The sequence below is a fragment of the Pipistrellus kuhlii genome, unplaced genomic scaffold (genome assembly GCF_014108245.1).
Source record: "Pipistrellus kuhlii isolate mPipKuh1 unplaced genomic scaffold, mPipKuh1.p scaffold_m20_p_1, whole genome shotgun sequence".
NCBI lineage: Eukaryota > Metazoa > Chordata > Mammalia > Chiroptera > Vespertilionidae > Pipistrellus > Pipistrellus kuhlii.
The window spans coordinates 115,548,343-115,565,460 of record NW_023425404.1 but is presented as its reverse complement, the minus strand read 5'-3'; the positions used below and the strand labels follow the sequence as shown (position 1 = coordinate 115,565,460).

At 45.4% G+C, this 17,118-nt stretch overlaps 1 protein-coding gene across 9 annotated transcripts in view; it reads left to right on the top strand.

The window, feature by feature from the left end:
• Positions 1 to 17,118, top strand: part of FRMD4A (FERM domain containing 4A) — a 595,439-nt gene that overhangs the window by 418,278 nt on the left and 160,043 nt on the right. For all 9 annotated transcript variants that reach the window (XM_036460347.1, XM_036460307.1, XM_036460315.1 and 6 more), the window contains one exon: positions 12,610 to 12,704. In XM_036460347.1, the coding sequence (XP_036316240.1) occupies positions 12,610 to 12,704 (95 nt within the window). The remainder of the gene's footprint in view (positions 1 to 12,609; positions 12,705 to 17,118) is intronic.

Genomic DNA, 17,118 nt, shown 5'->3' with positions numbered 1-17,118 from the left:
CTAGCACACACACACACACACACACACACTTATTGGGTGTGTATATGTATGTGTGTGTATATTTGTATTTTACCCTCTTACAACTCCCCACTCTTGCTACCATCACACTAGAAGGCCAGCCACATTATTTGAATACCAGCAAGGCACACTCTAGACCCATGGTCAGCAAACTACGGCTCGCGAGTCACATGCGGCTCTTTGGCCCCTTGAGTGTGGCTCTTCCACAAAATACGACGGCCTGGGTGCTCTATTTTGAAGAAGTGGCATTAGAAGAAGCTTAAGTTTAAAAAATTTGTCTCTCAAAAGAAATTTCAATCGTTGTATTGTGATATTTGGCTCTGTTGACTAAATGACTTTGCCGACCACTGCTCTAGGCAAAGGATGGCAGGTGTCATGTGAGCCACACCCTTATGTACATTGGAAACTTACCTGTCCCTTAAAATGGCCCCACCGCCCTCTTCCTTCTGCCCTGTCCCTCACACACCCAGCGCCTGATGCTACAAAACTGCCCATTGGAAGGACTGACACTGGCCTGAGGCTTCAGGGCCTCCCTGTGAACCGCACAGAGCCTGATGAGGAGCCCCGATTCCTGTGCTCCTGGACCAACCCTGCTCCACTCTCCCCTGAGCGTCCAGTTACCGAGTGCTTCCGCATGCAATGCCATGAAGACTTTGAGTTCAAATTGCCCCTGGAAAGGTAGCCAGTCCACCAGTTCAATTCTGGAAAACTCACTTCACCTCGTAAATATGCGGACAGTTTACATCCGGAAGAGTCAGTTATTACTCACTAGGACAAGGTAGGCTCATGGCAGAGTATGCCCAGCAAGGTTCTTTTTAAAGGAAAAAAGAAAGGACGTGATGGATATGACTGAAAGATACAGCTTGAATCCAGGGAACCTTTGCATCCCCATGTTTACGAGAAACATCTCTGAATTCGGGCTGCAGACCCGACCTCTCTACGTGGGAGAGACTCATTGAGTCCTGTGTGTCTTTCTTGTGTTTTCGCTTCACTGAAACAGCTATCTTTTCATTAATGAAGAGACGTTGCTAGGGGTGGGGGCACGCTCCCTGGATGCGCTGTCCTTATGACATTGCCCTGAGCAGGCTGAGTGGGGATTTCTATGCTAATCAGCAGGCGCTCCCTAATGAACACCTGCCCACCAACCAGACCCCTTGGGGCGAGTCCTGAATGCAGCTGGCTTCCCAGCAGGCTGGCAGAGGCACTTTGCATTTCTGGAGGAGCAATAATTATGTACGCCTGTCAGAGCCTGCGCATCGGGCATCATTCACATGCATGGAGAAGACTGGCTTCCCAGACTGATAGCAGCCCTAACTTTTCTGAACCCAAGACGGCGTGTATCTTAGCAAAAAGAGGAAGAAACAATGTGTACATAAGAGGACAAGAACCAGGGAATACACTAGCGTAAAGAATAGTATATAGGGATGGAATGAGGGGACACCACTGGGAAACCAAAATGGTTGTTTCCTAGGAGCCCCTTCCTGGGCTAAGTGGCCGAGCTAAATGAAAGGAGGGGGAATGGGGAGAAAAGGAGCTGACTGTAGGTGGCATCAGGAGATGGTCAAGAGGAAGTGGCACACTGAGACAGGGTTAAGGATAGGGACCCTGACCCTCTTTCCTGGGTTTACATGTAAAATTGCCTAAGTTTACATCATCGCCTCCTTCCTGGGTGCCAGGAGGCACATGATGGGATTGAGACCTGGCTGCTCGCTCTGAGCATATGGCATCTGGTCCTATCCAGCTCCCTGCCGCACCACTGCCTCTGTCTGGCAGTTCTGTGCTTCAAACCAGCCTGGAGAGCTTGCATGTGCCAGCCCCTCCTGTGCCGGCTTCCCTGCTGGGCGGGTGCAGGGATCAAACAATGGCCTTTGGTCTGTCCCACTGTACCAGCACACAGCCTCTATTCGGTGTGGCAGGCACTGTGCTGGGGTGCGGGCTGCAGTGTGGCTAAAACCTCCCTGCTCACTGGGAACTCACTGTCTAGCAATATTTTATTACATGTAGAAAAAGCAGCTTGGAACCCCTCCTGCTTGGGCTGTGTGTTCCTTGCTGGATCTGCACCCCAGTGCACAAAACCAAAGCTTCTGAGGCAGCCCCAGACTCAAGCCCCTCAGTGTCCTTGGGGGATTGTGACCTTGAACACTAACATTTCTAAGCCCCAGGGTCCCTGTCCATAAACAACATCGCAGGGCTACTTTGACTATTAAATGAGATGGTATAAGGGAAGCTTGAAGCCCAGAACCAGGAGGGGAGAGAGGGGCGGCCTCTACAGATGACTGTGCTGGCCGGAGTGGGGGAGCGGCAGTAGCCAGAGGGGCCAGGAAACCTGGACCTTTGTTGAGGGTGTGCCACTGACTGTTTTTTTGCCTGTAAGGACCCCCTTGTCACTGATGCACTTTGTTTTGTTTTTTCTTCCTGCTTCAGAGCTTAGCAGCCTTTCCTGGTGTGACCCGCTCAGTCCCCACTTTAGTGGAATAGCAGGAAGGCTGGGCAGGCACTTGGGTCCTGGTCCCACTGTGCTGGCCGCTGAGCTGACCTCCCGGGTCCCTGGACAGACTCAGACTCCTGAGACTTAGTCTGCTCCCCTGGAAGTGAAGTGGGTTGGTAGCTGATCTGTCTGGCTCTTCCTGTAATCCAGCATTCCTGGGTGACCTCCACAGACCCTACTAGGGTTAGGTCTGCCTTGGGCAAGTTACTCCTCTCTGTGCTTCTGCTGCTTCTCTGTCAAATGGGGTAGTCCTGGCATTTACTTCTTGGGTGAGAATTGACCCCATCAGTTCCTGGACAGCACCTAGGGCAGCACTGGAACCCAGGCTGCACCCATTAAACAGACATGTATTGGCCATGCTTAGACGAGCCTTGCTGAGATAGTCTTCTGCTGGTCACTCCTAAGCTGGATGGAGATAAAGCATTCGTCTCATGTGCTGGGGTTCAGGTTGATGGGGACCTCTGAGATAGATGCTTCTGATGGCAGGACCCATGCAGCCTTAGGGCCTGCCCTGCCTCCCCAGCCTACCCAGAAGAGCACGGCCCCATTGTCCCCCACATCAGCCTGCCTAAAGGAAGTCGCCTCCCAAAGGCGAGGAGCTGCCCAGGGAGGGCAGGAAGGGAGCAGCCTCTCAGCTAATCAGCCTGAGTATCAGGCGGGGGGGGAGGGGGAAGAAGGATAGGGGGAGAGAAAGGGGGAGAATAGCCTGATCCTTGTGTGCAGGATGACCTCATGCTTTCTGTCCATCACTGGTCCCTCCCCAGGGATACTGAGCAGCCAATGAGCATTGCCTACTTTTTACCCTGCCCCCAGGGAGAGGGCAGGGGCCAGGTTCCAGCTGCTCCAGGAAAGACAATAATGGGCAGGGCTTCTCTGCTCCTGCATCCTTTATTCAGAGCTACCCTTCCCCTCCCTTCAGGTTTTCAGGGAAGAAGGGCAGGCTGGCCATGCTCAGCACCAGACCAACCAACAGTTCCTGCCTGCTCCATGGTTGCAGAGACATTCACAGGGCAGGGAATGGCCCTCTTTGGGTCCCTAGGGCCCAGCAGTGCCTTCAGGGTAGGCGGATGTGGCCCAGCCCTGGAGCTGTCACCTGGCAGCCCAGAGGTCACTGTGTGCAAAGCGGAGTGTCCAAAACAGCTTCGGGGAGGAGGGAGAGGTGACAGGGTCAGTCTTGGAGGTTTCTGAAAGCTGAGGCGAGAAATATCCAGTGTTGTAAATGTTTTAATATGGTCAGTTCAGTAGTGACAGTTCCTGTGATTTAGAATCTGTGAGCCAAAACCGGTTTGGTTCAGTGGATAGAGCGTCAGCTTGCGGATTAAAGGGTCCCAGGTTCAATTCCGGTCAAGGGCATGTACCTTAGTTGCGGGCACATCCCTAGTGGGTGGCTTGCAGGAGGCAGCTGATCGATGACTCATCTCTCATTGATGTTTCTAACTCTCTATCTCTCTCCCTTCCACTCTGTGCAAAATCAATAAATTAAAAAAAAAAAAAAGAATTTGTGAGATGCCCAAGGTGGGTGACAGGAAGGGGCTTGAGGGGAGAATTCACCAGGCAAAAGCCACTGTGCCATAGACTGACCCAGGTCAGCTCTGAGACAAAGGCAGTCCACCTGCATGTGACTTCCTTGTCCACATCACTGTGTCCTAAAGACAGAATTCAAGCACTAATAACGGGCTTTCAACGGAGATCCAAGTTTACTCACATCTCAAAAACCAACAAATATTGAATTCCCCGTGATTAAGAAGTCTGTGCCACGCACTATGGGGCTAAGAGACCTTTGGGATTTCAATCTGAAGGTGAATATGCATTTTCTGTGGCTGCTGTAACAAATCATCATCAACTTGGTGGCTTAGCATAACAGAAAAGTGATCTTTCACAGCTCAGGAAGGCGGATTTCTAAATCAGGTTGTCAGCAGAGCCATGCTTTCTCTGGAGGCTAGAGGGCAAAATCCAGTCCTCACCTCTTCCAGCTGCTGCTGGCTGCCAGCCTTGCTTGACCGTGGCTTCATCAGTCCCAGCTCTGCCTCTGTCCTCACATGGTCTTCTCTTGTGTCTTTGTGTCAAAACAGCCGCTGTCTCTCCCCACCCAGTTGCTTTCAGGGTCCACCTGGATAATCAGGATAAGGTCCTCTTCTCAAGAATCTTAACCCCAGCCTTTGTAAAGTTAGGTAATATTCACAGGTTCCAGAGATTAGAATGTGGGCGTGTCATTTTGGAGGCTGCCACTGGCCAACTACAAGGTGTAACAAGTCCTGTCACACAAATTCACCCACTGTGTTGACAGCAGCATTAGCGACAGTAGCCAAAACAGGGAAGCAACCTAGTGTCCAGTGACAGATGACTGGATAAACAATATGTGTGCTTGTCATACAACAGAATATTAGTCACCCTTCAAAAGGAAGGAAGTACATTCCCTTGCTACAACGTAAATGAACCTTGAGGACATATACTAAGTGAAATAAGCCATTCACAAAAGGATAAATATTTTATGATTCCACTTATCTGACACATGTAATCAAATTCATAGAGAAAGTAGAATGGTTACCAGGGGCTGGTGGGAGGAGGAGTCGGAAGTTGTTGTTTAATGGGATAGAGGTGTGTCTTACAAGATAAAAACTTTCTAGAGGTGAGTTGCACAACAATGCAAATAGACTTAACAGTACTGCACAGTACACTTAAAAATGGTTAGGATTGTCAATTTTCAACTATGTTTATTTTACCACAATTAAAATTTTTTTCAATTATATTTATCTCAGCACAACAGCATGTACGGCAAGGGTGAATAAGGTACTTACGTGTGGTAAACGTTAGAGGAATTCAGAGGAGAAAGACACCATTTGGAGGTGGGAGGGTCAAGGAAGGCTTCCTGGAAGAAGTGGCCTAGAGCAGGATACAATTTAAATGGGAAGGGGGAGGAAAGAGGGTGCAGCGAGCAAGGATATGGAAATAAAAATGAGATTGATTTTTGTTTTCTTTAGTCCAATGTTTATAGATTGCACACAATGAGTGATTTGGTAGGTAACTGGGCAGAGGGGAGGTTGGCTAGGCAAACTGGGCCCGTATTCAGAGTAGTCTTAAATCTCAGGCTGACATGTGATACCATTTACAAGCTTATTATCATAATTCATAATGGACTCATAGAGCACCTTTCTGTGCCAGTCACTGTCCTCTGCACCTTATGCACATGGATATTGACTCATTTAATCCTCAGAACAGCCTGGGATGCTATAATCATCATCTTTTTTGCAACTGAGAACACAGGCACCAAGAAGTTAAGTGGTCTGCCTGAGGTGATGTAGAAAGGTGGAATATGTTAATTCACTGATCTAACAGATCAAGGTGGGATCTGGAATGGTCCTAAAGTTTTTTTCAAATGGGTAAACAGACCCTAGAGAAGGCTGGGCAGTTTTTAGGGAAGGAAGAAGCTACATTTAATAACAACATAAAAAAGAATGTTTTCGGGCAGGAATCCATTTCATCATCCTAGTCCATCATTTCACAGGGAGATCTCTGAGGATCAGAGAGGTGATCAAGTTTGTCCGAGAGTCTCTGTCTGGGAGGTGACCATGTGAAGTTCAAAGGGGTGGCATAATGGGTGTGAGGTGGTAAAAATACTCTGTGGAGGACTGAGGGGTGCCAGGGTGCTACCTCATCAGATTTCTGCTCTCAGATTTCAGCTCACAGAGATCACCTTAAGGCCTGTCATCAAGGCGTGTGCCTCCAGCACTTCAGGGTCCTGCGCTCTGTGAAGTGTTCTTTTGTCATTAACTGCCTGATCCTGTCTCAGAAGGAGGTGGAGAAGTAGGCAGGCCTGTCTCTCAGAGCCCCATGTGTGCTGATCTGTGCATGGTTTCCCACTGGAAAAGTCCAGAGCCCTCGGGGACTCGGATCTGGGTGGCAGAGTCGGACCAGTGATGACGAGGAGTTATTCCACCCTCCTCCCAGATGCTATTGAGGGAATAAAGTTAATTACAGGCTGAGAAAAGTCAGTCTTAAATGTACAGGGTGGGGCAAAAGTAGGTTACAGTTGTTCTTGGAAACAATGCAGTAATTAATAAAGAATAACACAGAAATAAGCTCACATACTCACAATGGTAAACCTACTTTTGTCCCACGGTGTAGTGACCACATAGGGCCAGCCCATCACCAAAGACCCAGCACCGACTGATTCTAACCCCAAGTGCCCAGGGTTGTCTTGCTCGGGCCCATGTTGAGGCCCTGCCCAGTTTGTCCTGTAGAACTTGACTGGGCTACTTACTGCCTTCCTGGCCTCACTCCCAGCCGGATCCCTGCAAATTCCACAGATGTTTATAGTGCAAGTAATTGTCGAATTATAATCAGCAGGATTCTGTAAACATCCCTTCAAAGTACATAAGAGCATAAAGCTTTCTGCTTACCCAGCAATTTCTCTAAATTAGTTTAAGAAAAGTTTGGGACAATGTAATACATTAATAATCATTGCTTCAAGGTAGGATATTGTCTTAGTTTGAGGGATCGGGACATCACAGGGCTGATGCCTTAAATGCTTCTAAATCAGCTGCACAGAGAAGTAAAGGCCTGGTGCCTGATCAGTCAGGATGAGTTAGGATGTGCTGTTGATGAAGACAACCCCAAACATCTCAGCAGCTTCACAAGGTTTGTTTCTCACATTACATGTCCATCCGTTTGGTGGGAGTGCTATCACTGATGGAGCACTGACTGGGAAAGATAGAGGGCAGCTTCTTAAATTATTATTTTTGAGGTGTGATTGATATGTATCATTATGTTAGTTTCAGGTGTACAATATGATGCAATAATGGTATAGGGTATGGCTTTCAAAGGGCTTAAAATTTGGGAGTTGTAACATCTACATCTTCTAGGATCTGGATCAACCCCTTAAATGAGAATATTTTAAAGCATGTTTTAAGCAATGATAGGCATCCAACGGGTGCATCATTGAAAAGAGTGAGATTGTGTTTATTCTGGTGATGATGCTACTGTTCAGATCCTTTCAGTTGCCTTCAGCTTATGAGTCGCCACAAAAATTCATTTTTCATGGCAGAAATCCCAATACAAAGAGCTTTGTGTCAACAGGCTAAATCAGAGGGTTACATCCCCATGGAAAGGCCAAAGGTCCATCTCCAAGAGGCTCCTAGGTGGCTGCGTTACTCTGGTGACTTCCTCAGGATGCTGAGTCAGACTTTTAGCTCTGTAGGCTCAGGGAAGACTCGCATTAACCAAGTTCAAAGTACTGGTTACATATAAATCAATACCAATCTCTAAACTGTCAGTACTGATGTCTGGATACCAGTGTATTGGGTTCACTGAATGTTGTAAGCCTCGTCCAGACATGACCCCCAACCCCTAAGACCAGACCATATCCTTGACCACTCACCCAGGAAGCAGAGGCAGCATGGCAGAGGATTAAGGGTGCCCTCTGACACCAGCTTGATTTCATTGGGAATCCTGTCTTTGCTGTGACCCAGCCCCTGATAGCTCCTAGGTGAGAGTCTTCATTGGCAAAGGAATGACAACCACTTATTTCAGACTAGAGGCCTTGTGAATGATATTCATGCACTGTGGGGAGAGGGAGGGTTCCCCTCAGCCCAGCCCACGCCCTCTCATAGTCCAGGACCCCTTGGGGGATGTCCGACTGCCGGCTTAGGCCCCCTCCTCACAGTCAGACATCCCCTGAGGGGTCTTTGATATTGCTGCAAAGTGGGAGAGGCTCCTGTCACTGCCCCTGTGCTCACCACCTTCTGGATGAGCACTGTTCCCTTTGTGGGAGCACACTGACCACCAATGGGCAGCTCCTGCATTGAGCATCTGCCCCCTGGTTGACAATGTGCATCACAGTGATGGTCATTCTGCTGTTCAATTGATTTGAATATGTGGGTTTTATTATATATAATAGGATGGTCCCACAAGCATGTAGGATGGTCAGCACCATGTCTAAGACAGCAGTACCTCAGCAAGGTCTTTGGAAGGATGCTATTTGAAGGAGAGCTAAATAGGTAATTTGAGTGACGCATATGATCAGCTAAAGTAGCCCCATTGCTACCACATAAAAGAACCATAGCTCCTCTCCCTTTTCCAAACTGCTTCTCCAACCTCTCCCCCCACACTCCTTCCATTCACTCTGCCCTCTCCATGGAATGACCTTTGTATTTACTCCTGTTATAATCTGTCCCAGCCCTGAGAGTACACTCCTGCTCCACATCAAGTTTCAGTCAGTGATGGACCACATTCACGACCCATAAGATTAATGGAGCAGAACAATTCCTATATCCTAGTGATATCATAGTCCTTGCAATAGTCTCAACACATTATCCACATGTTTGAGGTGATGCTGATGTAAGAAACCTACTGCTCTTCCAGTTAGATAAAAGTATGATCCACACTACATAATACTTGATAATGAAAATAAGTAACTGTAATACTGGTTTATGCATTTATTATGCTTTCATTATGGTAGTGTACTTTTTCTGCCTATACATAAAACAGTTTTCTGTAACACAGTATGCCATGTTGTGCTGGCAGCAGCCTCTGACATCTCGTGCTTACCTTGTCTCCTGATTGCCATCCTTCTGTCTCGTGCTTGATTGAATCTCAGGTTCTTTGTGCAGTAACATGCTGCACAGGCTTGTAGCCTAGAAGCGTTAGGCCATGCCATGCAGCCTGTGTGTGCAATAGGCTGTACCATCAGGTTTGTGTATTGCCCCACTCAATAGTTGCACAACAATGACATCACCTAAGGACACATTTCTCAGGATGTATCCTGATTGGTAAGTGGTGCATGACCGTAATTCTTTCTCTTCCTGGGTAAATTTATGTTTCTCTGACCAGTTCTATTGAGATGGCTTTAAAGCTTACCCCTCAAAGAGAAGGCAATCTTACTTCTATCATTTCTAAGTCGGGGCTGGAAACCTCACCATAACCCTCAAAACCCACAATAATTACTTTAGAGTCACACCTCATTTTATAAAGCCAGTGTGACTCAGCATGCTCACCTCCTCCCCTCTCTCTGTCCCCAGCCAGTACACTTGACTTCAAGTGACATTAGCCAACTGGAAAAAAAAATTTCATTCTGAGAGCAAGAAGATATATTAATAGTGAAGATGCTTTTATAAATGGGACATGGGTTTCAAAGGCAAACCCAAAAGATTATAAAACATGTTTTAAGGAATAGCAGGCATCATAGAAACACAAAGCCTATCTTGAAAGGGGCGGCAATCATGTGGACAGGTAGATTATGCAATTTGAAAATCTGCCCTGCTGCCTTATATCAGTCACAACCTGTCCATTAAATGCTTTGTATCTGTGCAGCCAGGTACCTGCTGGGGGTGGAGGTGGTGCCAGAAGCAGCACATAGCAAACACAGCTAGAAGCCTCAGGAGCCCCCTCATCTTGGATCCATTTTGTAATTTATCAGAGGCATTCTGAGACGGCCATGTTGCTGCACTGCACTCCTTGTGGTAGGTTGCCCCTATTTATGAAGGAGGGTCTTACATAAAGTTTTGCATTCCCTATTGGCCACAGATTGCTTTTTTGCTTTTCAAATCTTAGTGTGGACGGAAGTGTAGGATGTTAGATGGCTTTGATTTGTTGGATGGGTTCTCCTGTGGATTTACATCTTCTGGGGAGAGAAAGCTCTGTCCTCAATTCAAACTCACTGCTGTCCTTTCCTGCTGTTTCATGGGTAAACTGGAGGTTGCTGAGGCCTAGAGGCAGGTGCCCTGTGAGCCCAGAGCGAGGCAGCAAAGGGGAACCATCTGCTTTGGTTTTTTCAAAGGAACCCCCTGCCCTTACTTTGTGCCCCTGGGAAAATCTAAGTACTCACTGGAAAACTACATGCTGCTCGTTTTAGATCTTCTGCAGTGCTGGCTAGTGCATTGCCCATGTTAGGCGCTCAAATGTTGAACCAAAGGGAGTGCACCTGTCTTCATCTGCTGGGGCTGCTGTAAAAAAAATACTGGGTTGCTTAAACAACAGAAATGTATTTTCTCACAGTTCTGGAGGCTGGGAGTGGGAGATCAGGATCCACCCTGGTTGGGTTCTAGGAAGGGCTCCCTTCCTGATGTGCAGAAGGCAGCCTCCTCTCTGCACCCTCTCACAGTGGAGAGAGATAGCGCAAGCAAGCCCTCTGGTGTCTCTACTTACAAGGACGCTAATCCTATCGTGGGGCTGCCCTCCTCTAAGCCTAATCATCTTTCAATGGCCCTGTCTCCAAAGATCTCACATTGGGATTAGACTTCAAGATATGGATTATTTGGGGACACAGCATAGCCCAGAGCAGTGCCAAATAAATAAATAAATAAGAAATCTAACTGTCATGTAACTTCTTTTTTTTTTTTAATACCTTCACCTATTTCAGCCTTCTACCTCCTCAGCAATCATCAATCTGTTCTCTGTATCTATGAGGTATCTATGAGAGTTTTTTTTTTTTTTTTAAGGTTCTACATATAAGTGAGTTTACAATGGCATTTATCTCTGTCTGACTTATCTCACTTAGCATAATAACCTCAGGTCCACCCATGCTGTTGCAAATGGCATGATTTCCTTCTTTTATATAGCTGAATAGTATTCCATTCAGTATATATTCATCATTACTTCTTTATCCATTCATCAATTGATGGACACTTAGAGGTTGGTTCCATGTCTCAGCTATTATAAAAATGTGCCTGCACCCTCTCCAATCTGGGAGCCCTCAAGCGATGTCCCACTGCCCATTTCGGGCAGTCTAACATCCCTCTCACGATCCAAGACTGCTGGCTCCCAATTGCTTACTTGCCTGCTTTCCTGATTGCCCCTAACCACTTCTGCCTGCCAGCCTGATCAACTCCTAACCACTGCCCTGCCAGCCTGATTAATGCCTAACTGCTCCCCTGCCAGCCTGATTGCCCCCAACTTCCCCCCTCTGCTGGCCTGGTCACCCCCAACTGCCCTCCCTTGCAGGCCTGGTCCCTCCCAATTGCCCTCCCCTGCTGGCCATCTTGTGGTGGCCATCTTGTGCCCACATGGGGGCAGGATCTTTGACTACATGGGGACAGCTATCTTGATCTTGTGTGCTGGAGTGATGGTCAATCTGCATATTACTCTTTTATTAGATAAGATAGAGACCTGGTGCATGGGTGGTGGCCAGCCGGTTTTCCCTGAAGGGTGTCCTGGATCAGGGTGGGGGTTCCCTTGGGACATGGGGCAGCCTGGGAGAGGGGCCTGTGGTGGTTTGCAGGCCAGCCATGCCTCCTGGTGACCCAAGCAGAGGCCCTGATATCTGGGATATATTTGTCTTCTATAATTGAAACTTTGTAGCCTGGAGTGGAGCATAGGCTGTCCAGGGCAGGTGGAAAGCTTGGCTTCCTCTGTTGCTGGGGCAACCCTAGCCTGCTCTCTCCAGCTCTGTTGTGACACCATTTTTCTTGGGATTTATCTTCTATAATTGAAATTTATATCCTTGAGTGGAGGCCTGGGCTCTCCAGGGTGTGTGGAAAGCTTGGCTTCCTCCATTGCTGAAGAAACCCAAGCCTTCCTCCTACTCTCTGTGGTGGCAGCCATCTTGTTTGGGGATAATTTGCATACTTGCTCTGATTGGCTGGTGGGTGTGCCTGGTGGGTGTAGTGGAGTGATGGTTAATTTGCAAATTACTCTTTTATTATGTAGGATATGTGTTAAAACATATATTACAAAAATATCAATGGTATACGTTAAACATATAATTTGTGTGTGTGTATATGTGTATATATATAAATTATATAGATAGATAGATAGATAGATAGATAGATAGATATGTTTTTAAGTAAGGCATCTTGCTGATCAGCTTGAAACATTCTCTCATTCTTTGTGGGGACAGAGAACCCCAGGGTTGACAGCCTGTCCATAAGTGAGTGCTGCTTGTAGTAGAAAAAACTAGGAACAAGGCAGAAGGTCTCCATCTGTATTTAGCTGTGTACTCAGTGGTGCCTTCATTGTCCACTGCTTTGGGTTTAATAAGAATCATTTGCATCGATGTATTGGGGCTTTGAGACCTTGCATTTTAAAAAAATTATGTAAATCGAAAATTGCCTGTTTTAGGAAATGTATCTCTCATCACTTACCCTTTTTCCATTTTGTTTTTCCTCCAGCCCAAGCTTTTGGCCAAGGAGCTGCTTGACCTCGTGGCATCTCATTTCAATCTGAAGGAAAAGGAATACTTTGGAATAGCCTTCACAGATGAGACGTAAGTGCCCCATGAGCCCGCAGAACTTGATGGGAAACTGGAAATCACACTGTCCCAACTGTCAGAATGAGCTCAGCTGCAGGCCACTTGGGTCCTGTGGTAAGGGGTCAGTCCAAGTTCATCATTTGAATTTCAAAGGCCTTGTGATCATTCCTGGAATGGCCAAAGGATATAATTAGGGTGATGCTCATATTGCTAAATTATTAGGTAAACTAATAGTTCCTATAATCAAATTGCAAATTGTGTTCAGAACTGAAATGCTTTTTTGTTTGTTGTTTTAAGTAGATTTGTATGTGTTTGTTTTCTATTAAAATTAAATGAAAACTTCTGGAAAGTCAACTTTTCTCTCCAGTGTTGGAATAACAATAACAGGAAGTGAATTTTATGATAAATTCAAAATGAAAAGTATCTGTGCAGTTTCACTGTCTAAGCTGAAATAGAGAAAATAAAAATCAGAAATTCAATCACTCATCTGATGAAAAATACATTTGCTTTAAAGACCTTTCAGTTTGGCTCTATAAAGAGGTGTTTTACAACATAAGTAAGAAAATCTTTACTAAAATTTCAATTTTCTTCTTTTTTTAATTTAAATTTTATTATTCAGATTATTACAATTGTTCCTCTTTTTCCCCCCATAGCTCCCCTCCTCCAGGTTCCTATCCCGCCTTCTGCCCTTCTCCTTCCCACTGTCCTTATCCATAGGTGTACGTTTTTTGTTCAATCTCTTCCCGTACCCCCCACTCCCCTGTACCCCTGAGAATTGTCAGTCCACTCCCTTTCTATGCCCCTGATTCTATTATATCAATTTTCTTCTTTTTAAAAAAAATGTGTTTTTATTTCATGAAGAGAAAGGGAGAAGGAGAGATAGAACGTTAATGATGAAAGAGAAACATCCATCAGCTGCTTCCTGCGTGCCCTGCATGGGGATTGAGTCTATAATCCAGGCATGTGCCTTGACCGGGAATTAAACCTTGATCTCCTTGTTCATGGTTGGACACTCAACTATTGAGCCACACAGGCTAGACTCAATTTCCTTCTTAATATACTGTTAGCAAAAGAATATGGTAAAAACCTGCACAGACTGCTAGATAAGAATGTGTTCTAAACAAATGTGTGATGCTTTTCTTTCCTCTGAATGTACACACACACACATACACATGCACACACTCTTACAAATCTTTAGAATTACAGAGATGATACTCTAAAATACTAATAAGTCAGGGTTGGGTTGGTGGCTGGACAGGTCAGTGTAGGCAAGGCCATGAGCCATTGATCAGATGGGGAGCTATCAAGGCTCAGAAGCAAGGGTAGGAGGCAGCCACAGTGGTGAGTAGGGGAGGGGATCAGGAATATCTGCACCTGGATACACTGAGCCTGGCACCCACAAATCCAGACCGTGGAAGTAAAAAGTGGTATAAATTGGCACGGGGCAAACTGGAAGATTCAATTGCTTTCTGAATTAGCAGCAATTCAGATGGTGGGGTGATCAGGGCACAGACAGCGGGAGCAGTTGCACCTTCCTCAAGAAAGCTGGGAGGAACTGGGGCAGCCCTGGCCCTGAGCCTGTCAGGAACGGCCAGAGGAAGGCAGGAGTGGTGGCTCTGATCTACAGGGATCGCCATGCCTGTGGGTAAAGCTCGCCTGTGAAAGAAGGGATGTGGTGGGAAGGATCCAGCAGAGTGGTAGGAAAAAATGCTTTAAAACAAATATACATTGAGAACAGCTACTTTCAAAAGTGCAGATATTTCTACCCTTTCTCCTATAAACCACCAAAATTGATATTCATAACGTTTGTCAATAATTCAAAGGAACCCAGAAGTTTCGATTAATTATATTCCATCATTCACATTTCCCAAGTACCCTTACTCTCCTCAAAGATGCCATGACCTCTACATGAGTCCTAGTGAGACCTCCCTTTTGAATAAGAATCTAAGAGTGAGCAGGTGGTGCTGTGGTGAGGAGGGATAACTAGGCCTGCTGAGTGTGTCACATCACTGCCCCACAGCACCTGCAGGAGTGGCTGCAGGTAGAAAGCCACTCTTCTCCCAGATGGGTGAGAGCAGGAACATGTCACAGAAAGGAGAGTGGGGCGTGCAGCACAGACCACTCACCCCATCAGGTGGCATCAGAAATGGTCTGGGCTGCCCTGGTCCCCTGGGTTGGCCAGGAAAGCATGTGTGTGCATGTGTGTGAGGCCAGGCTGGAGGAAGGCGCCCCCAGCCCGGGGTAGAATTGGCTGATGGAGGGCTCTGTGGGGGGGCAGTGAGGAAGAGGATATGAGCCATCTCCTGGCACAATCTGGAGAAAGTGTGGTCACCACCACCCCATTCATTCAAGTCTGGATGGGAGGGTTTCTTCAGCAATTGTAGGAATGGCCAAAGGCCAGCAGAGCAGAACTGGCAGGTGGAGCTGACTCATGGGGGAAACGCAAGTGTCAGGGTCCCCAGGAAATTAGGGACAGGAGACAGAAATAAATGGAATGGCTGTGACTCAGGGCATAGTCATGGCATGACAACATGTGGGGCCAAGGGATGTTGGCTAGTGGCCTCTGATAATCTGAACTTTTTTTCTTTTCCTGGTGAGAAAGGAAAGAATGAAAGCTGTGCCTGTGGGTGTGACTTAATCTAGGGTGAAGGGATATGTTATATGTTTGGACACTAACTTAAGATCTTTCAATAACCATATTTTCAAATTGTGTATTGTACTGGGACATGTACTGGGACATGCACTGTGTGTGTGTGTGTGTGTGTGTGTGTGTGTGTGTGTGTGTGTGAGTGAGTGTGTGTGTGGCTTCTGCAGGGGCTCACTGTGTATTTTATAATCAAATGCAGATGAAGTTTCATTCTTTAGTCCATCCCATGGTATATCCTATGTATTGCCTATTTTCTCATGCAAATCAAGCAAGACTAACAATCAGAAAGTGTTGTAAGCTGTAAAATGCTATAGAAGTGTAAGATATTACCACCAGCATTATAATTCCTTAGAGTAGAATATATGAGTCTTCAGTATTCTCCAGCTGTTGATGACATTTTATAGGATCTGGTTGAAACTGGAGAGAAGACATTTAGAGAAAAATTCTGTCAGGAAATTGGAAGTGTCTCAAAGCGTTTCTTGCCCCATAAGTTGTGCTTATGAATAAAACATAGTGCAAGACTTTGTCCACAGATATTTAATATTGTTAGTTAATCCACAATGTTGTAGCATCAGTACTAACTCCACCTTCTCTTTTTTATATTTAATATTTAATCTTTATATTTTGAAATAATTAGACTTACAGAAAAATTGCAAAGATAGTATAGAGAGTTCCACATACCCTTCACCCAAATGTGTTGATATTTTACAAGCTATGTTAATATTACTATATTATATTATTATATTATCAATACTAAACTGTAGTAAACTTCATTCCAATGTCCCAGTTTTCCCATGAATGCCTTTCTCTGTTCCAGGTTTCAGTGAAATGCAGCCTCTTTTAGTTTGAATAATTCTGCTATGATAGACAGAAATGATCCAAATTGTGGTGATACCAGCAAACAATGATATTTCAGCCGCCTTTAAAACTTTCTGAAACAAAGAAAGAGCCTCATATTAATTTGATCCTAAAATAATTATTTCTGTTTTGCTGGAGTTGAGGTTCTCAACTTTTGCTGTACATTGGAGTCATGTAGGCCATTTTATAAAATACCTGTGCCTGGGACCTGCCTCCAAAATTGTGATTTAATTGGTCTGGAAGAGGACTGAGCAGCAAAATTTTTCTGATATGCATCCAAGTATGAAAAACCCAATTCCAGAGAGAGGAGAATGGTGAAATAAATTTCCTCTGTTTCCTCTTTCCAGATCCAAGAAGAAAAGCTGATTTCACTTAAACTTTGAATATTTGGGGCCAATCATAGCACGTGCCAGGGATCTGAAAGTTATAGACTCTCTCCACTCCAGACCGATTCTGGAAACGTAACAGTATAAGAACAAACTCACGAGAAGTTCAGCTTTAGTATTTAGCCACCAGTCCAAAGAGTGTGGCTGGGATTCCACCTGTTAAGCATTGGCATCCATCATTTAAGGAACCCTGTTTTTGCATTTTATTTTTGAAATATTTTCAATACTTTTCAGCACCCAAATTGTTGGATGTATTTTAATACAGAGCTCATGGATCTGATTGTATAATTTATAGCATTAAAGCCCTATATTTAATTATCAGATTTATTCCCAATCATAACTTTGTTTTCTCTATCTGGGTTTCTTTTTAAAAAAATACAGTTTTATTGAGCTATAATTGATATACAAAGAAATACACATATTTAATATGTACATTTTGGCGAGATTGGATATTTGCAAATATACAAGTTTTTAATTTTTAAAATTAAAGGAAAATTGTTGACAAGAATCTCATCATCAAAAGCTATAGCTATACAAC